Genomic DNA, 27,670 nt, shown 5'->3' with positions numbered 1-27,670 from the left:
TCCCTATGACACATCACCTAAGCAAAATCAACCTCCCAAGGAGGGGCTTTATTTTGGCCCATGTTTCAGTGGTTTCAACCTGTGGTTACTTGGCCACATATGCATACTTTGAGAATCATGCGGTGGTGGAAAGCTTCTCACCTTAAGCTGGGGAAGCAGAGGAGACTAAATACTCCCTTCCAGGGATCACCTTCCATAACCAACTTCCTCCCTCTAGGCCCCATTTCCTCAAGTTTACACACACACACACACACACACACCAACAACAGCCTCACTGGACTAATCCACTCACAAGATCAGAGCCCCCATAATCCAATCACCTTCACACACACACACACACACACACACACACACACACACACACACACACACCAACAACAGCCTCACTGGACTAATCCACTCACGAGATCAGAGCCCCCATAATCCAATCACCTTCTAAAGGCCCCACCTGTGACCATGCTCCATTGGAGACCAGTCCTTGGACTCATGAGCTTTGGGAGGATATTTCAGATCTAAAACATCAGTCCATTGGTGTACTCAGCTTGAGTACTACCAGAATTCATAGTGCAGATCGGGAGGGTGTGGTTTGAAGTCACAAAGTAAGCAAGATAAGCTGGGAGTAGAAGTGTTCACATGAGTGTCCAGAGGCGATAGGTGGGGAAGATTCAAGACTACCTGAAAAAATAAGGACTTGAGGTATGTCTCAAATGGCAGAGCGCCCCTAGGCCATGAATTCCGAATCCTAGTACTGTCCATTCCCAAAAGAGATCAAACTATAATATGAGGAAATGGGGTCATAGGACTAGGTACCTTGCAGGACCACTCCTAGACGATTGATTAGGACTCGGGCCTGGTCAAGCATCAGAGCTACTGCCTGGCTACAGCTTGAGAATTCTCGGGCTACTGGAGATATGGGAGCCGAGGTGAAAGGATTTCCCTAAATCATAGAAGGAACTCATAATAGAACTGGAATGGAAAGACTGAACGAGGTACTCCTGTGTGGTCTTGAACTCTGCCCTGGAAGGGAAGTGCTTACCTACTTCTACTCATTCACTCCTTCAGCAGATGTAGGCGCTGTGGGAGATGCTACCCCCACCTGGCCTATTTCTTTCCGGAAAGGTGGAGACTGTCTCACAGTGAGGACCGGATGGAAAGGGAGCATGGAGGGCGGGACTGCTGCCAGAGGTTCCAGAAGGAGCAAGGAGTGGCTTTGCAGAGTGAAGAATTAGAGGCGATTAGGCCATGGAACACTTGAGGTGTTGAAAAGATCACAGGAGGGGTTGAACTGGGTGGTGCAGGTTGAATGATTTCCTTCCTCACTGTACACTTCAGCTGGGCAACCCAAGATAGTTGGGCGGGCAAAGGTAGGAAATGGTTTCATGGAAAAAGGGGCAGTGGTGGTGTGGATAACAGTGTGTTTCCTGCATGTTAGAGTCGGCATCCCAATTTCTCGTTCTGCTGTCAACCATGGGAGGCAGTTCTGACAGCATCTTCCAACTGGGCCATTGACAAATGGGAACTTTCAACTAGAACCATTACCTTAATCTCTCAGAGTAACTCAAATCCCCCATCCTGAGGGCAAAAAGCCTCTCTCATCCACGTGAGGGCTTCCTTGAAAGTGGTTTATTGAAGCATTTTGTTCAGTGTCTGTATAGACAATCATGGTTAGTCTGTCACCTGCATGCCTGTAACCCCAGCACCTGGGATGCTGAGGAAGGAGGATTGTGAGTTCAAGCCTAGCTTGGACTAGATAACAAGACCCTATCTTTTTGTTGTTGTTTTTTTGGTGTGTTTTTTTTTTTTCTTTTGTGGATCATAGGGCTTAAACTTGGGAGCTGGGCGCTGTTCCTGAGTGATTTTGCTCAAGGATAGAGCTCTTCCTCTTCAAGCCACAGGACCACTTCCAGTTTTCTGGTGGTTAATTGGAGATAAGAATATCATGGACTTTCCTACCTGGGCTGGCTGTGAAATGAGATCCTCAGATTTCAGCTGCCTGAGTAGCTAGGATTATAAGTATGAGCCACCAGCACCCATCAAGACCTTGTCTTCATCAGGAGGGAAAATGATTTTCCCTTTGACAATGTAAGGACAGGCCATCAAAGTACACAGGTGCCATGAATGATCTTTCAGACTTACCATGTCAAGCAAGTGCATGAGAACCGGGGCAGGCTGCTGAGGTTGATGAACGTTAGCTTCGAGCTTCACTCAAGTGCAAATTACCTTTGTTCCCTCCCATCATGGTGCCCCGTAATGCTCACAGGGGCTAGTTCAGTGGCACTATCATCCCTCACACGGAAGCGACAGGACATGCACCTGTTCTGCCCTTGCTCAAAGACTCATCCTATGAGAGGCATCATGGGCCAAATGCCCAGTGACCAGGCAGATGACCAGGACCACCGTCTCAGACATATCCAAGCCAGACACTGGGCAGAAGCAGCCAAGAATGGTTATTTTGGAGAGAAGGAAATGGTGACTTCTGTTGCCCCTAGAGCCTGAGAGATAGGTTTGGGTGTCTGGGAACCCCACTCTAGCAATGAGTAATTAGACTAAGTCCATTTGAAAAATGACCTGAAGCAACAGATTTTCTAAATGTTACCACTAAATGTTGTGTGTTTGTTCCTCTCCCTTTTTTCTCTGCTTCTCTTCTGCAAATGTGTTCAGGGTGAAGAAGCTGAAGGAGACATTCGCTTTTATCCAGCAGTTAGACAAAAACATGAGCAACCTTCGCACATGGCTGGCACGAATCGAGTCTGAGCTTTCTAAGCCGGTGGTTTACGATGTCTGCAATGATCAGGAGATCCAGAAGAGGCTGGCTGAGCAGCAGGTGGGGCCCGGCACTGGGTTGTGGGGGGGAGAGGTGGCTGTGATGGATGCCTGCCCACACATCTGCCAGGTTTCAGTGTGTTCAGTTCTTAATTGTCTTCATGTTGGTCTGCTTTTTGCCCAGTTCCTGTTGTTTAGGAGTAAGGCATCCATCTCCCGAATACTCCGTCCTCCTCACCATCCACGTGTCCCTACCTCAGGGGCAGAAAAGGCTGCATTCTAGAACCCAAACAAAAGTTAGCACTCTACCACTTGAGCCAGAGCACCACTTCCACTTTTCTTTTTATGGGGTACTGAGGAATTGAACCCAGGGCTTCATGCATGCAAGATAAGCACTCTACCACTAAGCTACAGTCCCAGCCCCCAAGTTTATTCTTAAAGAAATATCCATCTTTTTCCTATAACCATGCAATGTCTCCTCCTAAGTATTCTTTTCCCCAAATGTGAATCTATCACTATTGCTATCATAGGAACCAATCCCCAGAGACCTGGCCATTTCCCCAAGCCAAATCCTCACCTGGACCCACAGGCTGGGAAGCCCCACAGTTCTTCTCTGGGAACCGTGGAGCTCTTATGTGGACTGGCAGGGCGGGCCCTGCAGGGGTGGGGACACCCAGCCAGGCTCTTCATACATTCAGGAGTGATCTGGCCCTTAAAAAGTTAAGAGTTTCCATTGTGAAGGTGTAGCTCCTACTCCAGAGACTCCATTTTCCAAAGAAGCCCTTGCCAAAATGGAGTCTAAATCGGAGGCCTTTGTGTTCAGGTGGTTTGGATCGGGTCCCACGTACACCCAAAATCTTGTGCCACGTGGCCTCTCAGAGTGGGCAGTGCCACCTCATAGTTCACATAAAGCCACTGTTGGCAGCGTGCAGGTCAGGCGTTGATGGCTCAGGGCCTGCCCGTGTTGCAGACCGCGAGGCGCTGATGAGCCCTGGCTGGGAGCAGGAGCAGGGTGAGGGGCTCCTTTGATGCTGTCCCTCCACCTCCATCTCAAGGGCTGTCCCACCCCGTTTCCATGGTAGGATCTGCAGCGGGACATAGAGCAGCACAGTGCAGGCGTGGAGTCTGTGTTCAGCATCTGTGATGTCCTGCTGCACGACTCGGACGCCTGTGCCAACGAGACCGAGTGCGACTCCATCCAGCAGACCACCAGGAGCCTGGACAGGCGCTGGAGGAACATCTGCGCCATGTCCATGGAACGGCGCATGAAGTAAGGACTAGGCTAGCCGGGTTGTAAACATGCTGTAAGTCAGGTGGCCTGCCCGACACCCATGAGCACACCTAGGGGCTCGGAGCTCCTGGCCAAAGGTGTGCCTACCCACACAGGGCATCCTTGGTTACTTCCTAGAGGGGTAGCGGGGATCTCCCTAAACAGAGCCAGCTTGAGGCAATTGGAAATGAGCCCAGTCAAGGGACCAAAAGAAGCCCAAGGTACAAGGTGGAAATAGATGGTTATACGAAGTCACTTTCCTCCTGCCAGAATTGAGGAGACATGGCGCCTGTGGCAGAAATTTCTAGATGATTATTCCCGCTTTGAGGACTGGCTCAAGTCTGCTGAGAGGACCGCAGCCTGCCCCAATTCCTCCGAGGTGTTGTACACCAGCGCCAAAGAAGAGCTGAAGAGGTTCGAGGTAAAACGGCTTCCCGCCCCATGCTCCCACTCAGAGCTAAGCCCACAGCAGCACAGAGGCTGCCAGCTTCCCCCACCCCTGCAAGGGCTGGGTGGACCTCAGCTCACCACCCGCGGCTCTGCCTGAGCCCACCAATGCATGCCGCCTGTCCCGATGACCTGTGCCTTCGCTAGCAGCACACACTGGGGAGACAGCCCCTTCCCTATTGCCATAGCCGCTTGAGGGATCCACCCCTTCAAAGCAGGATTTCTGGGATCAGGAAGGGGGTGCCTTGGCATTGGCCTGCCTGACCCTGACGTCCCCTCCCCACCACGTGATGCCATGCAGGCCTTCCAGCGGCAGATTCATGAGCGGCTCACACAGCTGGAGCTCATCAACAAGCAGTACCGGCGGCTGGCTCGGGAGAACCGCACAGACACAGCCAGCAAGCTGAAGCAGATGGCCCACGAGGGCAACCAGCGCTGGGACAACCTGCAGAGGCGGGTCACGGCCATCCTGCGGAGACTCAGAGTAACTGTCCTTATGGGCCCCCGCCCCCGCCCCGGTTATCTGTAGATTCTTCAGGGAAGGGTCCTATTGTTATAAGCAGTGGCAGGCTTGGGATGCAGAGCAGGTAGATTAAGGGTCTAAGCCATCCTAGCCTGCCTCCCACACAAAGGCCCCCGTTTTTCAGAGGGAATTTGCATAGGGATCCCTTAGGCAGAGATTGTTCATGTCATTTGCCAAAAAGCTTCTCTTTTTACAACCTGTACACCCCCTGATGGCATGTGTGTTAACACACAGACTAAGTTTCTGCTTCACTGAGTCAGTGAAGGCAACAAACACAAGGGCCTCCAGAAAGAGCCTGCTCTGCCCATCTGTCGGTTTTCTGTGTGGCTAAGACACATCTACAATGCGTGTGCCTCCTGTGCTTTGTGGACGTAGGCCAGCGCTCTGGCTAGTCTAGAGGTCAGGGTTACATTTTGAAAGGAAATACACAGTTGGGGATTGGCACAGTCCAAACTCCAGGATGCTCAAATCCCTATAGAGGGTGATGCAGTATTTGCATATAATTCATGCATAACCTCTCCTCACCTCTACTTTAAATCACCTGTAGACTACTTATAATACCCGATACAGCACAAATCATTGTTATAGTTTGGGTAACGGTGACAAGGGGGAGAAGTCTGTATATGATCAATACAGACAGGGATTATTTTCCCCCAGATATATTAGTCTGCTGCTGGTTGGTTCCTTGAGTATGGAACCCATGCATAGAGGGAGCTGACCGTCTTCATCTTAGATTTCTGTAACTGAGAAGATGTGCTGCTATCTACACCTCTGTGAGTCCAGGTCTAAATGGAAAAGGCCTAGGCAGCCCTGCTACAGTTCCTAGAGTAGAATGCTTTGAAAATGATCCTATGAAAATCAGAATCTGGGGGCTAGGAATGTGGCCTAGTGATCGAGGTGCTTGCCTAGCCTAGCATGCATGAAGCCCTGGGTTCGATTCCTCAGTACTACAAAAACAGAAAAAGCCAGTAGTGGTGCTGTGGCTCACGTGGTAGAGTGCTAGCCTTGAGCAAAAGAGGCTCAGGGACAGAGCTCAAGCCCAGAATTCAAGCCCCAGGCCTGGGGAAGGAAGGAAGGAAGGAAAATCTGGGGATTTTTGTTGTTTTATTTTGAAGCCTCAGAAGGAATTGCCATTTCCTTTCATTGGACATCTTCCTTGTGTTAGTTTCTTTCTCCTACTGACTTGACTGTTGAGATGTGTAAACCTTCGTTTGGCCCCACACACCACATTGATCTTGGAACCAGCTGCCCTTGGATGAGGTGGTAACGTGAGAGGCTGCCTCCTTGGGGCGACGTGTCTCTGGGTCGCCACCATAGTCAGAATTACATGAAGGCACATTGGCAGGCTGCTAGCCTCCCACAGCCTGAAGTGAGTGCTTGTCCACCTTGAGTCTGCTGAATCTTCTTCCATCATGGAAGCTGTTGCGGAAGAGTAGTGGAAAGCAGACAAGCAAGCCACATGACCAGCCTGGCCCCTCTGGGCCAAGAGCAGAAACTCACTGACAGTTTCAAATGCCTGAAGGAACTGCGAGCACAGTCAGTACTGCCACACCCGCCCTCCCTTGTTAGGGTAGAAGCCGAGGCTTGAGAGGTTGGAGCTTGTTTGGTAGCACAGCCAGGACACCTGCAGGCTTTGGAGTGCCGTGCTCTGAGGCCTCCACGCTGCCCCAGGGGCAGGGGCCTCCTTGGGCACGTGGGCCACCTTGCTAACTACCTGAGTTCTTGTTCCATGGTCAACACAAACATGGTTTTCTTCTCCCTTTTCACAGCATTTCACTAACCAGAGGGAAGAGTTCGAGGGCACCAGGGAGAGCATTCTGGTGTGGCTCACAGAGATGGATTTGCAGCTGACCAACGTGGAACACTTCTCAGAGAGTGATGCTGACGACAAGATGCGCCAACTGAACGTAAGGACTGGCCAGAGCCGCATACGCCTATCATACCAGCTTTTCAGGAGGCAAAAAAGAAAAGGATTAGGCAGACTAACAAGGCCCTATCTCAAAACCAGGCTGGATATGAAGGTTCACACCGATAATCCTAGTTTCTCAAGGGAGTAGAGGTGGAAGGATCACAATCCAAGGCTGGCTCAGGCAAAAGCCACCAGCGCCTGGCTTCCCTGGGCAGATTTTATAAGAGGTTTAAAGAAATAAAAATTCAGTTGGGCACTGGTGGCTTATGCCTGTAATCCTCGCTTCTCAGGAGGCTCAGATCTGAGATTGCAGTTCGAAGGCAGCCCAGGCAAGAAAGTCTGTGAGACTCTTGTTTCCAGTTAACCACCAAAAAGTTTAAAGTTGCTGGGCATTGATGGCTCATGTCTGTAATCCTAGCTACTCAGGAGGCTGAGATCTGAGGATCACGGTTCAAAGCCAGCCCAGGCAGGAAAGTCCATGAGACTCTTATCTCCAATAAATGGCTCAAGTAGTAGAGCACTAGCCTTGAGCTGAAGATTTGAGAGACAACACCCAGGTTCAGAGTTCAACCCCCATGACCTACCCAAAAGAAAAAGTTGAAAGTGGAGTTGTGGCTCAAATGGTGGAGTGCTAGCCTTGAGCAAAAAAAGCTCAGGGACAGCGCTTGGGCCCTGACTCAAGCCCAAGGACCAGCACAAAAATAATAATAATTGTGTCCCCTAAAATAACGGTTCATTATTGCATTAGGCCAAAGCTGATACCCATTGGTTTATTATTGGAAATGTTCTGTTTCAACCAAGTGTCAATAAGTCTAGCTTTCTCCCTTACACCCAATAATGGCAAATGCCCATTTAAAACTTAATTGGAAAAATCAGTACCCAAAGGTAAGGAAATGAAAAAAAAATATATATATATATGTAATTGCTATAAATTATTAGCTCATCATTGTCACTTTGTTAAAAATGGATGGAACTCCAGTACTAGGTACAAAACAACAAAGGAATAAAACCATAAAGACATTTAATGCTTCCCCCCCCCACCTATGACTTTGTAATAAGAAACAGACTGTGGCCGGATGTTAGGGAGCTTTTCTTCCTTTGAAGCTCTGTCTTTCATCTTCTCAACAGGGCTTCCAACAGGAAATTACACTAAACACCAACAAGATTGACCAGCTCATCGTGTTTGGGGAGCAGCTCATTCAGAAGAGCGAGCCCCTGGATGCAGTGTTGATTGAAGATGAGTTGGAGGAGCTGCACCGGTACTGCCAGGAGGTGTTCGGCAGGGTCTCCCGGTTTCACCAGCGGCTGACCTCTCACGTTCCGGTAAGAGCAGCCCACCAGCCAGGGCTCCATGTGTGGGTCTGACTGGATGTTTAAAGGGTTTCGAGCCAGTCCTGAGCCTTGAACTCAGGGCCTGGGACTATCCCTGAGCTTTTTACTCAAGGCTAGCATTCTATCACTTGAGCCATAGTTCCACTTCTTACCTTTTGGTGGTTAATGGAGATAAGAGTCTCATAGACTATCCTGCTGGCTTCGTGTGATCATGAGATCTCAGCCTCCTGAGTAGGCAGGATGAGAAGCATGAGCCACCAGCACCTAGCTAGCTTTATGTTTTGTTTTTTTTTTTTTTTGAAAGGGTTACACCAAGCAATTTATTTTTTATTGTCATTAATACAGAGCTATGATTCCTTACACCTTCCCACTACCCCATGAAAAAGTACTACTGGAATTTCCTGCTACTCTTACCTGTAGACAGTGTGTTCTCAGGGAAGAACTGTTCTAGCATGTGTCAGGGCCCCTAGAATTCACTGAAAACTGTTTTGCTTTGGATCATGTACAGCTTGGGAATGTGTCTGTCTTTTCCTCTTGCTTCACGTCTGGGAACATTTAATATTGGTGCCTTTCTGATTCTTTTTGCCCACCTTCAAAGTGACCAATGTATTTTCAAAACCAACTTTGATGTTTCCCTTAACACAAGGGCCATTTGGGAAGTCCAGGAGGACCAAGGCCACCATCAGAGCTTACTCCCTTAGTGGACAGAAGATTTAATGATGACCATTGACCAGCACCACTGGCCACTGCTTCTTTTGTATGTCTCCAAATGGTCAGCTTCAGATGTGGTTATTTCTTCATCACCTAGTCTCAGAATTCCCCAATAATTCCTCTTTTTTGGGGGAGGGGTCCAGTCGTGGGGCCTGAACTCTGGGCCTGGGCGCTGGCCCTCAGCTCTTCAGCTCAAGGCTAGCGCTCTACCACTTGAGCCACAGCGCCACTTCTGGCTTTTTTCTTTTTGCTTATGTGGTGCTGAGGAATCGAACCCAGGGCCTCAGGCATGCAAGGCAAGCGCTCTACCACTGAGCCACCTTCCCAGCCCTAATTCCTCATTTTTAAATATAATAGTTGGTAGTCCATTTATCCTAGACTGATTTGGAGGCATTACAATATAAGCCCAATAAAGAGCCGAGGTCTTAAGACTGGAGAAGAAGGAAAATCAAACCTTGTATGTGTGGTCTTTGAAGTCATGAGTCTTACCCAGAACATCTGAATCTGAAAATGTCCTGTTTCTTAGAGGAACTTGGTATGAACCATAATGAAATTTTGGCCAGATAGAGTTACTGAGCTTAGGGGGAGCTGGAATTTCTGTAAAACACAGATTCTAGGCCCCAGTCTGGATTATCTAAATTCAAATAACTAAGTACGGGGCCAGAACCCAGTTCTTTTTAAAAACCACCTTAGAATACTAATGGCGGCTGTTTTCAGAGGCTGTTTGACAGGCAGACTGCCAGGGTTTGTCCTTCTAACTGCAGCAGCTTTGAGTTGGGGAATGCTCTCACCTGTTTGCTCTCTCCCATTTAGGGCCTGGAAGATGAAAAAGAGGCATCTGAGAATGACACAGATATGGAAGACCCTAGAGACATGCAGACTGACGCTTGGCATAAAAGTGAAGAGAACGAGGAGCCCTCATCTCCCCAGTCTCTGTGTCACCTTGTGCCCCCAGCTCCAGGGCACGAACGGTCTGGCTGTGAGACCCCCGTCAGCGTGGACTCCATCCCTCTCGAGTGGGACCACACAGGGGACGTGGGGGGCTCCTCCTCCCACGAAGAAGACGAGGAAGGCCCATACTACAGTGCACTGTCAGGTAATGGCCAGATTTCCAGAGCCTTGACGTCCACCTGTCTGGCTGCATTTCTAGCCCCCTAGTTCCACAACCAGCTCTCAGTGACCGAGAGTCCAGCTTGTGGCTTCCTGGGTGGTGTCCTGCCCATCTCTTAACTCACCTGAGAATTGAGTCACTCCCAGGACAGGCAAAATGAAAGAATGGGGGAGGGGGAATAAGAAGGAAAGAAATTCACATTCAGATATCCAGGCCGTCCACAGATGGTTACGGCTGTTAGGAGACCCCTGGGCAAACTTGGAGTGATATGTGTGTAAGTCTTAGTAGACTGAGTTCATTCTAGCCTTATCCACCTTCTGCACAGGGAGGAGTTGGCTAGGAAGGAAAAAAAAAATCTGTCTAGTTTCCAAGATTCAAATCAAACCAAGACAGTAGTTTTCTCCATCCAGCTGGCAGTATTTCTACTGGGTTAAACTTACTACGTGGGCATTCACCTGCAGCCACCTCCAGTGAGGACAATGACATTATTCTTTTTCAGATGTAGAAATCCCTGAAAATCCTGAGGCATATCTTAAAATGACCACAAAATCTTTGAAAGCGTCTTCTGGTAGGCCCCTGCCTGTGCATGTGTCTCAACATGGCAGCATCCTGTGGCGCATACTGCATCCTCAACCTCGCTCCCATGTCATGTCTGACCTGTGCCTCTGTGGACACCATGCGCCTTGGTCCTTGTGTCATGGTGTATTTACACTGCCCTACTCACCCATACCTGCGTGCTCCTTACACAGCCCCGCCCGCCCGCGCCAGGGCAGGCATTGCGCCCTCCCGCTCCTCCCCCGCAGGCCTGTGCAGAAGGAAATTCTTCCTGGTGCCTTTTTCCAGTATTATTATTGTCTTCCTTCACCTATCTCAAGTCTTTTGGCATGGGCCAAGCTTTTCTCATGGTGGCTTGGTTTGGAACTCTGTCCTTGCTTCTGGTGATTTCCTGGGGCAGGATTGGCTGGGTGGGTGGGGGTAGGAAATGACCATTGCCTTTGCCGCAGGAGAAGAAACCTTTCCTTGACTTGCAGCTCTAATCTGTCCCCTCCCCCATCCCCATCAGCAGTGGTGGCAAACAGCCACACGTGGCCCTTTGGTTCCCAAGTCCATTTTCATGGGCACTGTCCCCTTATTCCTGAGCAGCCTCCTGTCTTGGCTCCCAGAATGGCCTCACCACCCAGGGTCCCCATCACTTAAGAAACCCATTTCATGCAAACACCCTTCGTCCTACAGCAAGTCTTATGTGTGTTGTGCTCCACCATGATCCCGTCTCGTGAAGGCACAATGTCACTCAGTTGCATGACTCATTTCATCCCTTTGAGACATACTGACATTTTTGCAAATACGCATGTTTTGCAAGCCAAGCTGCAGAGCTCATTTTGACACTGTAACCCGGTGCCGTGTGATCCATGACCATCTTTGTGTCACTAAATACGAGTCCTTTGGTTGGAGAATAGATCAGCACATGGGACTTCATTTGTTTCAGGTAAATCCATCTCTGATGGCCATTCATGGCATGTTCCTGACAGTCCTTCCTGTCCCAAGCATCACTACCAACAAATGGACGATGACAGAAATGTACCACCTATCCCCTCAGATTCCAGCACCCCTTTCAAGCCAGCCTATGTAAGTCTTGACACCCCACCCCCAAAGAATATAACCCACATGTATGGGTTGTGGGGCTTGAACTCTGGGCCTGGGCACTGTCCCTCAGCTCTTCAGCTCAAGGTGAGCGCTTTCTTGAGCTACAGCATCACTTCCGGTTTTTCTGGTGGGCTTTTTTTTTTTTTTTTTTTGAGATAAGAGTCTCATGGACTTTCCTGCCCAGGCTGGCTTTGAGCCGCAATCCTCAGATCTCAGCCGCCTGAGTAGCCAGGATTACAGGTGTGACCCACCGGCGCCCATCATGCTAACATTCTTTTGTACAAACTGTATTCATTCCCTGGGCAAATTTTGAGTTTTGCTTTGGCCTGTCATGGGGCTTGAACTCAGGGCCTGGGCACTGTCTCTGTGCTTCTTTGGCTCAAGGCTAGTGCTCTACCATTTGAGCCACAGCTCTACTTCAGGCTTTTTTCTGTTTATGTGGCACTGAGGAATTGAACCCAGGGTTGCGTGCTAGGCAAGCACTCTACCACTGAGCCACATTCGCAGCCCAAATTCTGAGTTGTTTTGTTTCATGATGACAGAGCTTGCTGAGAAACTGAGTAGCTCAGTGTTAGAGATCTTGCCTAGCATGCATAAGGCCCTGGGTTTGATTCCTATCACTACCACCTCCAAAAAATAAGAACCAAAATCTCTGTTGAACTGTCCATGTATCATTAGAATCCAGGTCAGACTGACCTAGATGTAGAGAGAGTTCTCTAGCCAAAAGCTATGTTGTGGTGATGCAACAATATTCACTCCTGTTGAGTCAGATGTCCAGGAAACAATGACTTGTTGACCACACCTATTCAAAACACCAGAATTTCATACTCAGATGTAAAGGTGTGCTGTGGTAGACATGGGTTTGATTCCCAGTCCTACCAGTCCATTCCTGTGAAGCTGAAAGCACTTGGTAAGCCTTCCTACCCAGAGGCAGCCTGTCTTACACAGCTGGTGTTGGGATTGATGTACAAGAAGGCTCTGAGAAACGCTGATCATTACATTAGTCTCAGATCATTGTATATCTGCAGCTGCTACTCCCTAGTTTTGAGGTTTTGGTATGCTCCGGCTAGGCAGCTCCTTAGGAGATAATCTAAAGTTGAATTTTGGACACAGAGCATTCTTAGTCCAGAAAATCATCAACAAGATAGTCAAGATGAAAATGTAGCTTGCAGTTAAGTGCCACCTTTTAAAGAAACCAGCGGTAGATTCAATCAGTACCTTGCATGTAAGGCTGACTATTGTTCCATAGTTGGAGATGGTTCTGATCCAAGATGGTCAGATCCAAGGCCATTTGACAACAGATTGGCCGTGTTGCTTAGCAAGCAGCTGTCACTTTTAATCTGTCCATCTGTGGTGCAGAGGAAGACTGAAAGAGACCCTAGTCCCTGAGCAGCCTCACCCCCTAGGCTATGTGGTCTGGCGTCTTCAGATACTACACTTGTTTCCTTCACTTGGCCCTTTCCAAAAGCTCAACCCCCTTTATTACATCAGAAACTAGGCACAAATCTGAGAGATTTATAATTGTTCCCCTTCCACACAAACAGGCCTTACGGACATGAACGAATCCAAGCATAGCTTTTCTAAAAGGGATACATTTACCTTTTGGAAGGCCCAAGAGCAAAGTCTAGTCAGCTCCTTGATAACAGTGTGCGCAGTAACGGGGACCCGGCATGGGTGATGAATGACCCTAGCAGTGTCCTCTGTGCTACCAGTTCACTGTGATAAATATACCACCGGCACTAGTTGGGTGATAAGGAGGAATAGTATAGAAGATTTTGTAAAGCACTGTGAAAATGTAAAAGTGCTAATAACATAGGAGCCCATGTCTGGAAAGCTTGATGATTGTTTTTGCATGCTTTTTAAGGGAGTTTTAGAAAGAATGCAAAGTAAAACAGCCATTTTATCTCCCATCATGAACACCTCAGCCGCCTCCCTGGGGACTCTGTTTCCATCCTCAGTGCTGCTGGCTTATTCATAAAGGCTTTCCACACACATGCACCTCTGTGTAAGCCTTTGAAGTTATCTTTTGAAGGAAAGGGCCCTATATCTTTATGTCTTGCCTATTAACATGAGCTTGGTTGTTATTTATATAACCCTTCCATTTAACAGAGGATGACTTATAATTGGCTCATTCTAGGTAAAGCTACTATTACGTCCAGATGCTGATGGTGACAAAGAAGGTTCAGAAGTCTTGAATGGCAACCCTCAGCAGGAAGACGAGCCGCTGACTGCCTTGACAGGCCAGGCCTCAGGTATGGCCGAATGGACAGCCCTCAGAGGAAGTGGAATTTGTCATCGGAGTCTTAATTGGATGAATTATCCTTCACCAAAACTACCGAACTTACCAGTAATAGCCTATGTATTTCCAAAATAGCTGATTTGTGTTTATAAATGAATGTGTAGGCTATTGGTTTAATAGAAGCTATTCTTTAAACATTGACCAAATGAGGCTGGCATGATGGCATACATGTTTTGTTTTTGGTTTTATTGTGTTATGGGTTTTTGGGTTTTTGGTTTTGGTTTGGTTTTTTTGGTGGAGGGCGGGGAGATAGGATCTCACTATGTAGTTCAGAGATGCCTGGAACTCATAACCCTTCAGCTTCAATCTCTCGAATGCTGGGAGTATAGCTGTGTACTACCATGTCTGATGAAGAAGTATATACTTTAATAACTTCATGTGTACATAAAAAATCAGACATGAAAGCGATGATCAAAGCATTATCTCCCCATTAGACCAGGCTGTAAATTATTAATTGCTCAGCTACATGCTGAGCATGCACCAAAGGAAAAAGCACCCTAACAGCAACATAAACTGAAGTGTGCACTTGAGTCCCAGAGTACATACTGACAAGAGGTCAGGTCTTCTACCTCTTAATCCCACCTCCTTCTAGCCTTTGTGGCAGTGGAGAAAGACAGGCCTCAGACCTGGGCAGGAGACATGTTGTGAATGTTCCAGAAGAACTCACCAGCTCAGACCTTCCTGTGAGGAGCATGCTTGACACTCTTTTACAACCCTAACTTTTCTTTTGGTCCGTTGTAGGTTGTGGGGCTTAAACTCAAGGCCTGGGCACTATCCTTGAACTCTTTAGTTCAAGGCTAGCACTCTACCACTCTGCGCTACAGTGCTACTTCCAGTTTTCTGGTGGTTAATTGGAGACAAAGAGTCTCATGGATTTTCCTGCCCAGGCTGGCTTTGAACTGAGATCTCAGATCTCAGCCACCAGCACCCAGCGCTCCACCCTAACTTATAATTAATTACTTCAGGGAGAGAAATCTGTTTGCATTGTTGCTTATTTTGATCCCAGGTGCCTTTGACAGATGGGAGCTAGTTGAATCACCAGAGCTGCACAGCAAACTCAGAATAAAACAAAACATGCAGCAACTGAGCTCTGATATCAACACCATCACTGCTTGGCTGGCAAAAATCGAAGCAGAACTGGAAACTTTAACAATGGCGAAACCTCCCTCCACCATCCAGGAAATGGAACTCAGAGTGAAGAGACTGCAGGTGAGTTAGGGTGCAGAGGGGAGGGCATTCGGAGTGTGCCTGCTCAAGCACAGCTGTACCGAATGAATTACGGGTTGGAGGTGTGGGTGGCCACTGGCTGAATGCTGCCCTTCTTGCAGCTGTTTCAGACTCGGTTAGTCTGACCTGTGGAAGGGGCAGAGTTGGGAAGCCCAGCTCACTGACTAATAAACCCTATGGCTTGATCTTAGTTACCTTTTTGTGCAAGCAGGATTTGTCCTGCAGGAAGTAGCCCCAGAGAGCAGGGAGGGAAGTTTGAGATCTACACTTTGTGGGTACCCTGAGCATAAGCCTGAGCTGCTGAGACCTAAGGCATGGTTTGAGGATATCCCGGTACTCTCCATATTCATCCTTTTACTTCGGGCATTATTTACCAGGAATCACCGTTCCTCTTATGGAATGACATTTCTGGCTTTCTAAAGGTAAATGAAGGGGCTGGGAAGGTGGCTTAGTGGTAGAGGGTTTGCCTTGCATGTATGAGGCCCTGGGCTGGGTTTGATTCCTCAGCACCACATAAGCAGAAAAAGCTGGAAGTGGTGCTGTGGCTCAAGTGGTAGAGCGCTAGCCTTGAGCTGAGGAGCTGAGGGATAGCACCCAGGCCCAGAGTTCAGGCCCCACAACCGACAAGAAAGAAAGAAAAAGAGAGAGAGAGAGGAAGAAAGAAAGAAGAAAGAAAGAGAAGAATCTCCACATACTTAATCTGGAAGACTTAATGTGGTCTTCAGAATATTAGGAAGCCAGTGGTAGAGCTGGGGCAGTGGAGGTTACCGAGGTCTGTCTCTTCATTCCTCCCATCAAGTCTGGCAGCCAGGAAGCCAGCCTCTGCCTTCAGGCTCTGCTGCCCAGCTGGCCACATTCACTGACCTTGTAGGGAAGATCTCTCACCTGATGCTTCTCAGCCAGTCACAGGCGAGGTCCCTCTGGTCGCTGTAGCCACAGCTTGGAGAAGCGTGTAGAAGATCCCTTTCCGAGCCCCTCCTAGTTCCAGAGGGCCTAACCTAATCTTTTCCTGTGGTAGGAGTTGCTAAAAGCCTTTGACACCTACAAGGCATTAATGGTCTCTGTCAATGTGAGCTGCAAGGAATCTCTGCCAACTGAGAGCACCGAATCTACAGAGCTCGAAAGTAGGCTCCGTCAGCTGAAGCTGCGCTGGGAAGGGGTCCAGAGCACAGTGGACAGCTGGCGAGAGGACTTACGGCAGTCACTCATGCAGTGCCAGGTACGCTGACTCAGCCCAAGGCCCTGTCCCCAGCAGCAGCCAAGCCCACGTGGTGGGACCAGTATTCTGTCAGGCTGCTTGAGTGCAGGCAGCCAAATGTGGTTTGTGTACTGTTTGTTTCCATCCTGCTAAGTAAGGCCCAGTACATTGCATTGACCCAGTGCAGGCCAGGAGATTGGGAATTCTCTGTCCTTTGCCAGAGTAAGTCAGAGACCTGGCCCTGGAACAGAGAAACAGTTTTAACACTAAGCTTCCTAAACTTTTTTCATATCTGAAAAATGGAAATTACTTTAGTGCCCACTTCCCTGAGTCCTTCTGGGGACTAAAATGGTGGTATCTATAATCTTAGCCCAGTGTCTATGTGTAATTACTCCATACACATTACCTTTGACCTCATCTTAAGGAGGGCTGTGAACCCCGCATAGCCTGTCCTGTTGGGTGGACTCTTTTAGCAGACTTGCTCAGTAACACGTGCTCTTCCCCCGTGGAGGTGTCCTGAAGCCCTTCCATAAGCACTGTTAGCACTGTCTATATGCTGCCTCCCAGGGCTCTGCCAAGGACGCTCGCTCTGCCTCCTTGCTTTCCCCTTTTCTTCTTTGAGACCTGGCTTTTCATCGAAATGGGGCCCTTTCATTCACCTGCTGGTAGAAGGCTTGGGACAGTGGTAAACCAGAAGAGGAAAGCTGCCTTTCCTGCTCCCCCTTAGAGTTCTCCAAGGACGATGCTCTGATGCTCTCATGCACATTGTCTCATAAAGGACTTTCACCAGTTGAGTCAAAACCTGCTGCTATGGCTAGAGAGTGCCGAGAAGCAGAGGCAGAAGGCTCATGCCACCAATCCAAAGGCAGATCACCGGACTCTCCAGGACTGTCAGGAAGAACTGATGGTACGTTTCTCTATCAGGGGCTCTGAGTGACCACTGCTCACTGTTGGCTCCGGGGGTCAGAGTAGCCAACAGCCTTGCCCAGTGTTCCTGGGGACCATATAGTTCACAGGGTGGCTATAACTTTGTGCTCAGCCCTCATATTCCTATTGATGTCTACAAAGGGGTCCTGGGTTGTTTTGGAGATAAATGACTTGCAGGGAATAAAGAGCCAAAGGCAGAACACAAGGTTTTTGAGACTGTCAGAAACTGAAGACATCAGTATTTACAATGTCCTAAGAAACAGAAGGCCATTAAAAGAGAAGTAATTTTATTGTGGTAAATACAGTCAGCCATCTCAGAAAATTGGTTCCAAGACTCTCCCACATACCAAAAGTTTTGGATACTCAAGTCCTTTAGATAAAATGCTTATATTTGCTTATGTTATTTACATTTCTCTATACATTTCCTATTACAATTTAAGGTATCTCTATATTTCTTATACTTATTATAATATAAATGGTTTGTAAATTCTTGTTACATTTATTATTTTAGGGAATAATGAAGAAAAAGTCTTTGCACGTACCGTATGCTAGTTTTTTTGCTCTGCATAATTTTTTTTTCCTTGTGCCAGTACTGGCACCTTGCTTTTTTTTTCCCCCCTCACAGCTGGCACTTTACTATTTGAGCCACAACTCTACTTTGGGCTTTATTGCTAGTTAATTGTAGATAAGAGTCTCATGGATTTGTCTGCCGGGACAGACTTTGAACTGAAATCTCAGATCTCAGCCTTCTGAGTAGCTAGGGTTATAGAAATGGTACTCAGCTGCGGTTCCATTTTCAATATTTTAACTTTAAGGTTTCTGGCCATTGCTTTAAAACCCCATTCTGTAGATCTGTAACTATCCAGTGGAACTTTGTACAATAGTGGGACTGTTCTATCTGCATATCTAGTCGGGTAACCACTAGCTTCAGGCTCTCAGGACTGAATCAGCCATGTGTCTCCTAGCTCCCTTAGTGGACAGCAAGAGAGCAAGATTCTGTGCACCTCACTGCTCTTTCTCAATTTTCCAGCTTTAGAGTTTCCCTCACCTCCATCCTAGTGGATGAGGGCCTCATTCTCCCACACCACCTTCTTTCCTCTATATTCTCTAGTATCATTATTCTCTTCAAAGTGAAAAGGAATTAAACCCCAATATGGCCGGACGCTGGTGGCTCATGCCTATAATCCTAGCTACTCAGGAGGCTGAGATCTGAAGACCACAGTTCAAAGGCAGCCCGAGCAGGAAAATCTGTGAAACTCTTTATCTCCAATTAACCACCAGAAAACCAGAAGTGGCGCTGTGGTTCAAGTGGTAGAGTGCTCTCCTTGAACTAAAGAGCTGAAGTACAGCGCCCAGGCCCAGAGTTCAAGTCCCATGGCCAACAACAACAACAAAAAAAAAAAAAACAGCCTACTTGCTTGCACCCTAAACTGTGCTAGGCTGAGAACTCAGATAGGCAACTCTGAGAAGGTTCTGGAATTGAGCAGTTCCCCCCCTCCCCCATGCTACCCTAGCATCTAGTTGGACAACTTTCATACACCTTATAATTTTCAGCAACTGGAAAAGGAGCTGGTGGAGCGTCAGCCTCAAGTGAACTCCTTGCAGGAGATTGCCTCCAGCCTGCTCATCAAGAGGCAAGGAGAAGACTATATCGAGGTAGAAGAGAAGGTTCACGTGATTGAGAAGAAACTCAAGCAGTTACGTGAGCAAGTCGCTCAAGATTTAATGTCCTTGCAAGGAAGCCAGGTGAGACTCTCAGGGCTTTTATATGCCAACAGGAAGGCAGGATTGCAGCCCAGCTGTGGCTGAGCAAGGGGTGGATGGGCTGCATGGAGAGTTAAGCCCCTGCTTAGCATGTCTGGAGTTAGGAAAAGTGGCTTCCTCCATCATGCCATCGTTATCTTCATGTCACAACCACAAGCCTTTACTTTCTCAAATGACAGGGCTTCAAGTTCTGTCCTAGTACTTTTTGTCTATACTTTTTTTTAATGTGATACAACTTAAAACAAATAAAATACCCAGATTGTGAGACTTAGAGCAGGGCCCTCCGTTCTAGTCTGTTTTCTCCTGGATAATCAAGGCTAACTCGTCTTGATTGCTGTGTACTTCTGTCAGTTACTTGTGGGGCGCTCACTGTCAACTGCTGTTACAGATGTTTAATGCAAATGGTTGGCTTTGCTTTGGATATATTCTCTTTTTTTTTCTGGAAACTATTCAAGCCACTGCAGGAAGGAGAGAAGAGCAATTAGAAGAGCCCCAATCCTGAAAGATTTCTGCTATGGGAATGGGTGGGCTGCTGCTTGAAGACTGCTTCATGCAGAGGTTTATGCTCTTGAGACTGTCCAGAACATTCTTTCCTTGAACTGAACCATTGGGTTGTGGCTTTCAGAATCCAGACCTGTCTCTGCCCGACTTTGATGAAGTAGACTCAGGGGACCAGTCTCCAGCAGCTTTGCCAGCTACCCAAGCGAAGGTAAAAACGCTTTCTGTGAGAACCATGCTGCGTATTTGGTTTTTGTTTTCAGCTGTACCAGAGCCTGAACACAGGGCTTCCTGCTTGCTGAGCAGGCATTCTATCTACCTCTTGAACCATGCCTCCAATCCTTTTTGTTCGGTGATTTTGGAGATAGGGCCTTGATTTTTGCCTAGGACCACCAGACACAAACTACCATAACTTTTTCTGTTGAGATGGGGGTGATCTCTTGAACTTTTTGTCCAAGTTGGCCCCAAACTGTTGATCTTCCTCATAGCTAGAATTACAGGAGTGAGCCACTGGCACTCAGCCATACTTTTTTTTTTTTTTTTCTGTCACCAATAGAAAGTTGGAACTTGAAAGCTGCTGTTACACCTTTCATGACAGTACAGATCTGCTTTAACCTACTGGTTGAATGCACTTTGATTCACTTTTTTAACACACTTTTTAAGAGCTTTTTCAAAGGGTCTCAGTTACTCTTGCATAGTAGACTGATAATGATGAGGTCCTTGTCAAAGGCTTCCTGCTGTCTCCATTATAGGAGGCCAACAAAGTGCAACCTGGAACGCTTGACAATTTAACAAACCCAATTATCTTTTAGAGGTTTGGGATGAATCTCAGATATATTACTCTAGTCCCAGTAGTGTGGCAGAAAGACGTCCCAGGGGAGGTATATGATGTAGGAAGGCCCAGTCTTATCACTGATCGGATGGACCTGTCTGCAGCTTGCTCATATTGGCTTCTTTGTTCCAGCAGCTCAGGGCAGTGAGAACAGAAGAGAAGGAGACCCATGGCAGGTAATGGCATTTCTGTCACAGCATGAGTCCAGGTCCTTGTAAAAATCTTCCTTTTTCATTCATCTGGAAAACCCTGGACTTCTCTTCCCAAACTCTCCCCAGCTGTTGGCCCTACTGGCACTCACATGATTGGGGAGGGGGGCAGGTGGGATGGGTGGGCGTGGCCTCTGGATGCTCCTGATCAGCTCCTGACCCTCTGTTGACAGGGTGAGGGGCTCCACTGGCTCCGGCAGCGCTCAGCCCCAGCGCTCCTTTCTCTCACGGGTGGTCAGGGCAGCATTGCCCTTGCAGCTCTTGCTGCTGCTGCTGCTGCTTCTGGCCTGCCTGCTGCCCTCCTCCGAAGAGGACTACAGCTGCACCCAGGCCAACAACTTTGCCCGCTCCTTCTATCCCATGCTGCGGTACACCAACGGGCCACCCCCGACCTAGGAGGCTTCACAGCCACAATGCCACCACCACCAGCCCATGACTCTTTAACACTGGCAAGGTCCAGGGACCTGCTATGGACACATCCCCCCAGATGTTGCCAAGATAGGCTGCTGGGGCCCAGAGCAACTTTCAAAAGAAGTTCATCTGGCAGGGGACAGGGAACCAGGCCAGCATCTTGGCAGAGCTTCTCGATGGCCTAGGGGAACTCTGGGAAGGACAGTCTCCAAGGAGCCATGCACTTTGTGAATTCTGACTTATTTGTAAAACAGAATAATTACCTTGCCCCTCAACAGTGGTGTTCAGCCCATAAAATGCATTAGATCAACCAGCAAGCAGATTCAGCCTAGAAATGGTTCAGAGACTCATGGATCCTGAGCTGATGGATTGAAACAAGCATTTTTAAATGTTCCGACTCGGTTTTCCTCAGCAATTTGAGGGGAATCATTAGTCAGCAATCAGAGCTACTGGTCATAATCCAAAATGTTCTGTTCAGGACCTAGGTTGGCTCTTTTATATTGCTTTAAATTTTTTAAGAAATTTTATTGCATGGATTTGGTTATTTGTGCATATTTTTTAAATTGCTGAATCTGTATGAATAATGTAAACTTGGATTTTTTTTAATAAAAATCAGATTTTAGCCTGAACTTTTGACTAATGTACAGTAAATGCCAAACTACAGACTTGATAAGGATGTTTTTGTAAATTAATTTTATAAGACTTTTCACATTTAAAGAGACACTTCTGGTTTGTTTGAGCTACTTCGTCGCGAGGGGGGGGGATGGTGGTACAGAAACTTGAAGCTGTTTGTGGTATGTACAACTCAGATGTTTCTCATTAAAAAAAAAATAAAATTAGCCAGACTGTTGTGTTGGATTATGTTTATCAAGCAGGTCAGCGCCATAATTATTTTCTCCTAGGACAGAAATTATTTTTAAAATACTTTATGGGAAAGTTTTATTCCAAGTTTTACATTCTACTTAGCTAAATTTGTGCAGGATTATTTATGAGGCCTTAGAAGCATCCCTGTCTGGAGAGAGGACCCTTCTGTGTAAATAACCCTCTGTGACCTCAGGTTCTGTAGGGAAAGGCTTAGGCAGCACTACAAGGAAGGAGGATATAGCAAGGACCTTTTCACCCAGCTTTTCTTTTTCACTACGTTGGGGAGTGAATTACAGGTTAAGTAGCCCTTTCTTCAAAGTGTTCAGGGGTAGGAAAGCTTTAGGTTGGAGCTGTGTGACTTTGGGAATATTTATATACATATACTGAAATAACTTGGAAATAAGGAATTCATTTATGTTTCTTTCATATCTACCTCAGTCCCACATAGGCTGGAAGTACTTTAATATAGCTTTTTGTTTCCCCCAGTCGTGGGCTTGAACTCTGGGCCTGGGTGCTAGTCCTCAGCTCTTCCACTCAAGGCAAGTGCTCTACCACTTGAGCTTCAGTGCCACTTCCAGTTTTCTGGTGGTTAATTCGAGGAGATAAGAGTCTCACGTACTTTCCTGCCCGGGCTAGCTTTGAACCACAATCCTCAGATCGCAGCCTCCTGAGTAGCTAGGATTACAGGCATGAGCCACCAACGCCGGGCTAACACATTTTTAGTAATTGTATACATGTAACAAATTTCACAGTATAAAATTCCCAGTTTGGGTATCAGCTTGGCATTCTAAAAGTTTTGTATTTTGGAGCATTTAGGATTTGTTTGTCAGTCTTGGGCTTGCACTCCGGGCCTGGGTGCTGTTCCTGAGCTCTTTGCTCAAGATTAGCCCTCTACGACTTTGAGCCATCACTCCACTTCCAGTTTTTGAGTGGTTAACTAAAGAATCTCAAGGGACTTTTCTGCCTGGGCTGGCTTCAAGCCGAGATCCTCACATCTCAGGCTTCTGAGTATCTAAAATCACAGGCATGAGTCCCCAGCACCCAGCTGCATTTAGGATTTTTGAATGAGAGATGCTCCATCTGTGGTAGATGTTACAGGCAAACCCACCTGCCCGCCATGTGATTGTACCACTAGGTCTACTTTCCACCTAAACAGATCTTAGCCTCTCTGCTTCCTTGATGGAAGTCACCAGCTCCACTCCTGTACCACAGCCTCAGTCTCCTCATCCCTTCTCAACAAGGCACACACCTCAGGGAGCCAGTGAAGCCCACAAGGATAGTTCAATGTCAGGGCTCTCCTAAGTCAGGCATCCACAAGGCCTAGGAAGTTAACCACTAACTTGCAAAGAAGGCCATCTGGAAGAATCTGTCTTTCATTCAGTGTTTAGAGATTTGAGGGCTGGGAAGGTGGCTCAGTGGTAGAGTGCTTGCCTTGCATGCATGAGGCCCTGGGTTCAATTCCTCAGTACCAGAGAAGTGGCGCTGTAGCTCAAGTGGTAGAGTGCTAGCCGTGAACTGAAGAATTGAGGGACAGTGCCCAGGCCCAGAGTTCAGGCCCCACAACTGGCAAAAAAAAAAAAAGAGAGAGATTTGATAGTTGAATTGACATACAAAGCAAAATGGATTTATTGACAGTACCTTTTGTGTGTGTGTGTGAGTCCTTGGTCTTGAACTTGGCCTTGGCGCTGTCCCTGAGCTCTTCAGCTCAAGGCTAGCACTCTACCACTTGAGCCACAGCACTACTTCCAGCTTTCTGGTGGTTAATTGGAGATAAGAGTTTCACTGCTTTTCCTGCCTGGGCTGGCTTTGAACCATGATCCTCAGATCTCAGCCTCCTGAGTAGCTAGGATTACAGGTGTGAGCTACCAGTGCCCGGCCTGACAGTATCTTTGATCAAAGTGTTTTAGCTCATTAAAATAGTCTATTTCTGGGACCTGGTGGCTCACACCTGTAATCCTAGCTACTCAAGAGGCTGAGATCTGAGGATCACAGTTCAAAGTCAGCCCAAGTACAAAAGCCCTTAAGACCCTTGCCTCCAGTTAACACATATTCTATAGCTCAGTTGATTCAGAGAAGCTATCAGTCCCAGCATGTTTGCGTTGGGCTCAAATCATTATGCAATCTTCTGAGTGTTTCCCTGCCCTTACTGGGGTGACAGTCTACCTCGGCTACAAAAGCAGTTGGTACCCCAAATCAAGTTAAAACTGGAGATTTGTGGAAAGGTGGTAGGCGTATGTTTAGCAAAAAACTGGGAGTCATTGGGAAAGTGAATCCAGCATCTGCAGTGCAGCACTGAACTATGCATCCTGACCATTTTTGCCTCCACTGCTGTCTCCTTGTGACCATGTAATTCTGAAGACCATACATAGATCTACTGTAGGAACAAACACCTATATGAGAAACCTGTGGGGGCTGGGAAGATGGCTCAGTGGTAGAGTGCTTGCCTTGCATGCATGAGGCCCTGGGTTCGATTCCTTAGCACCACATAAGCAGAAAAAGCTGGAAGTGGCACTGTGGCTCAAGTGGTAGAGCACTAGTCTTGAGCTGAAGAGCTGAGGGACAGTGTCCAGGCACAGAGGTCAGGCCCCACGACGGGCAAAAAAAAAAAAAGAGTAACCTGTGTTTTATGTTGTCACATATGTTTGCATCTTCTGCAGTTGCCAGGGAAGCTTTGTTTTGTTTGTCTGTTTGAACTCTGGGCCTGGGCACTGTCCCTGAGCTCTTTAGTTCAAGGCTAGCACTCTATCACTCTATCACTTGTACCTCAGCGCCACTTGCAGTTTTCTGGTGGTTGAAGATAAGAGTCTCGTGGCCAAGCACCGGTGGCTCAGATCTATAATCCTAGCTACTCAGGAGGCTGAGATCTGAGGATCACAGTTCAAAGCCAGCCCAGGCAGGAAACATCCATGAGACTCTTACCTCCAATAAACCATCAGAAAACTGGAAATGGCACTGTGGCTCAAGTGGTAGAGCACTAACCTGGAGCTGAAGAGTTTAGGGACAGTGCCCAGGCCCAGAGTTCAAGCCCCATGACCAGAAAAAAAAAAAAGTCTCATGGACATTCTGCCTGGGCTGGCTTTGAACCTCAAGATTTCAGCCTCCTGAGCAGCTAGGATTACAGGCGTGAACCACCAGCGCCCGGACCAGCGAAGTTTCAAATGACTATTAGCATGAAAATGAAGTTCAGTATTAATGAGTTGCTCTTCTTCCCATCTCTGAAGGGTTAATACTAATTGACTCAGAAGGAGTAATTACTGAAGATCTATGCAAACAACTGAGAGGCTCTATGCATTTTGTGACTTTTACATTCCACCTATTCATACAGTGCCTGCAGTCATAAGTTACCACAAGAGGTTAGATGAATGAAGATTGAGTTGTTCCTATTTCAGAAGCTGTCAGTGACTGGAAGGTTAACATAAAATGCTATATAAGCATTTGTGCTTATGTGCATTAATCCAACAAAGATTGTCCATGTTGGTTTTGTGTGTGTTTGCATGTGTGTGCACACGCACATGCACCCCAGTTCTGGGGCTTGAATTCAGAGCTGTCCCTGAGCTTTTATGCTCAAGGCTAGTGCTCTACCACTTGACCCACAGCTCTGCTTAGGGGATTTCGGTGGTTAATTACAGATGAGTCTCACAGACTTTCCTGTCCAGGCTAGCTTTAAACTGTGATCCTCAGATATCAACCTCTTGAGTAGCTAGAGTTACAGACATGAGCCACTGAGCTGTCCATGTTTGTGTTTAAAATGATTTCCAAGTTCTATAAATCCAAAACAATAGAATTCACAACAGAATATAGACATTTTGTAACAATAACTGTACATTCAGCTCCCAAGAAATACATTTTAAGCCAAGTTTATGAAAAACACCTTTATTTATGTCACATTAAATATCTCTCAGTAGTTCCATAGATAGTAGGGACACAGTAAGGAAAAAGTACCACCTAGAGGAATAAAAAGCAAGTGTTGAAGTTTTCTTTCACACAATATCAAACACTGATTTCTTCAAAAGGCCTGCATTTTAAAGCCCATGAATGATAACCAGCATATTAGTCTAATGCGACAAAGCATCCATCTGAAAAAAATACATGATCTCCAATCAACAGGTTTGAACATATACAAGTCCATTGCATAATAAAGTTATAGGACCAATTCCCGTGGCACTTAGAGACCCAAAACAGAGAAGTAAATGCAGCCGCACTGATGGCACGGCCAACCAGCAGCCTCTCTGAGCTCGCAAACCTGCCATACCCATGAAAGCAAGCCACTATCCAATAATGGCTTTACAAGTGAATAGGATCCTTAGAATAACAAACAAAAAACAACTCTAAAACAACAAAGAGAAAAGATGCTAGAAAGATGATGTACCACAGGGACAATGTGTAGCTTAAAACTTCCACTAAAGCCAAAATTCCAGCAGAGTTGGGGAGCTATAAATAATAAATAGCCTGTCTTCATACTATGCAGTACCAAACTCCACAGGAAAGCAGCAATGCCTGGGAGACATGGGATTTAACATGCATACATTTGCAAGGTATGGCGAAAACACTAATAGCGAAAACACTAATAAAATGGCAGTACTCACTAGTTAATGAGCCCAGGATAGGGACACAGGAATAACATATTCCACCTTATTTTTCTGCTGTCCCGTCAAGGTTTGTGCAAACCCATCTAAGCTAAGAAGGCAGGATCTACAGGTCCAGAGGAAGGCAGTCAAGACTGCTACAACTAGCCCTGTCATACTGAGATTCAGCTCATGAAGCAGGGTCCGGCAGTGGGGGCAGTGCTAGCCAGACAAGCAGAAGACCTGAACTGCATTCCAGCCTTGGCCATAAATAATACTGTTATGACCTGGAGCAGGTCAGTTTGCCCTACTGGGTTTCCATTTGCCTGTGTACGAAAGATAGAACTGAACTTCTGGGTGAGAGGTTTGCAAGCTGTTGTGTCTAGGAGGGAGCTCCGGGTTTAGGAGTTGAGGGGGGTCTCACTTAAGCCGCAGGAGCTATGCATGTCAGGTTGTATTTGATAAATGGATTCTGCAGTTTAAAAATATTTTGCTTGGACTGGGGCTGTAGCTCAGAGGCAGAACACTAGAGAGCCACGCCAAGGGCCTCATACATACAAGGCCAGAACTCTACACTGAAGCTGCTCCTTGGCCCTAGTGGTTTTTTTTTTTTTCAACTAGTTCAGTCACCCAATCATTTTCAACACAAGTTGGACTGGCCGTTGCTCAGCTTTATCAGTTGTCCTATATGACCTTGAGCAAGTTTGTTTAGACTCTTCCCAGCTTCCACAGCCAGCAAGTTCCGATAACAGTCATATTACAAGGATTAAATGTGTGTGTGAGGCACTAACTGGCAGTGTTCCACCAATATTATCTTTTTTTTTTTTTTTGGTCAGTTGTGGGGCCTAAACTCTGGGCCTGGACACTGTCCCTCAGCTCTTCAGCTCAAAGCTAGCACTCTACCACTTGAGCCACAGCTCCACTTCAGACTTTTTCTGCTTATGTGGTGCTGAGGAATTGAACCCAGGGCCCCATGCATATTGAGGCAAGCACTCTACCACTGAGCCACCCTCCCAGCCCCCATCAATATTATCTTTAAGTACTAATTGGCATGCTTTTATTATTTTATTTAACTTCTGTTGTTTTTTTTTCCCTGAAGATTTTTAGCAGCTTAAAGAAATGTATAGAAATCTGTATTAAACAAAAGTACTTTGTTTCTCATTAGA

At 47.1% G+C, this 27,670-nt stretch overlaps 1 protein-coding gene across 1 annotated transcript in view; it reads left to right on the top strand.

The window, feature by feature from the left end:
• Syne2 (spectrin repeat containing, nuclear envelope 2) overlaps positions 1-21,914 on the top strand; it is a 282,755-nt gene extending 260,841 nt beyond the window's left edge. Inside the window, exons 95-111 of the mRNA XM_013013810.1 lie at positions 2,662-2,824; positions 3,846-4,033; positions 4,304-4,454; positions 4,782-4,964; positions 6,773-6,910; positions 8,041-8,235; positions 9,769-10,051; positions 10,566-10,634; positions 11,553-11,692; positions 13,848-13,962; positions 15,016-15,218; positions 16,255-16,455; positions 17,213-17,341; positions 18,916-19,107; positions 19,751-19,834; positions 20,591-20,631; positions 20,838-21,914. Of these exons, the coding sequence (XP_012869264.1) occupies positions 2,662-2,824; positions 3,846-4,033; positions 4,304-4,454; positions 4,782-4,964; positions 6,773-6,910; positions 8,041-8,235; positions 9,769-10,051; positions 10,566-10,634; positions 11,553-11,692; positions 13,848-13,962; positions 15,016-15,218; positions 16,255-16,455; positions 17,213-17,341; positions 18,916-19,107; positions 19,751-19,834; positions 20,591-20,631; positions 20,838-21,060 (2,698 nt within the window). The 3' untranslated portion in view covers positions 21,061-21,914. The remainder of the gene's footprint in view (positions 1-2,661; positions 2,825-3,845; positions 4,034-4,303; positions 4,455-4,781; positions 4,965-6,772; positions 6,911-8,040; positions 8,236-9,768; positions 10,052-10,565; positions 10,635-11,552; positions 11,693-13,847; positions 13,963-15,015; positions 15,219-16,254; positions 16,456-17,212; positions 17,342-18,915; positions 19,108-19,750; positions 19,835-20,590; positions 20,632-20,837) is intronic.
• The last annotated feature ends 5,756 nt before the right edge of the window (positions 21,915-27,670 follow it).

The sequence above is a fragment of the Dipodomys ordii genome, unplaced genomic scaffold (assembly GCF_000151885.1).
Source record: "Dipodomys ordii isolate 6190 unplaced genomic scaffold, Dord_2.0 Scaffold2, whole genome shotgun sequence".
NCBI lineage: Eukaryota > Metazoa > Chordata > Mammalia > Rodentia > Heteromyidae > Dipodomys > Dipodomys ordii.
Note: the sequence above shows the minus strand (reverse complement) of the source record. Positions and strands in the feature narration are given on the sequence as shown.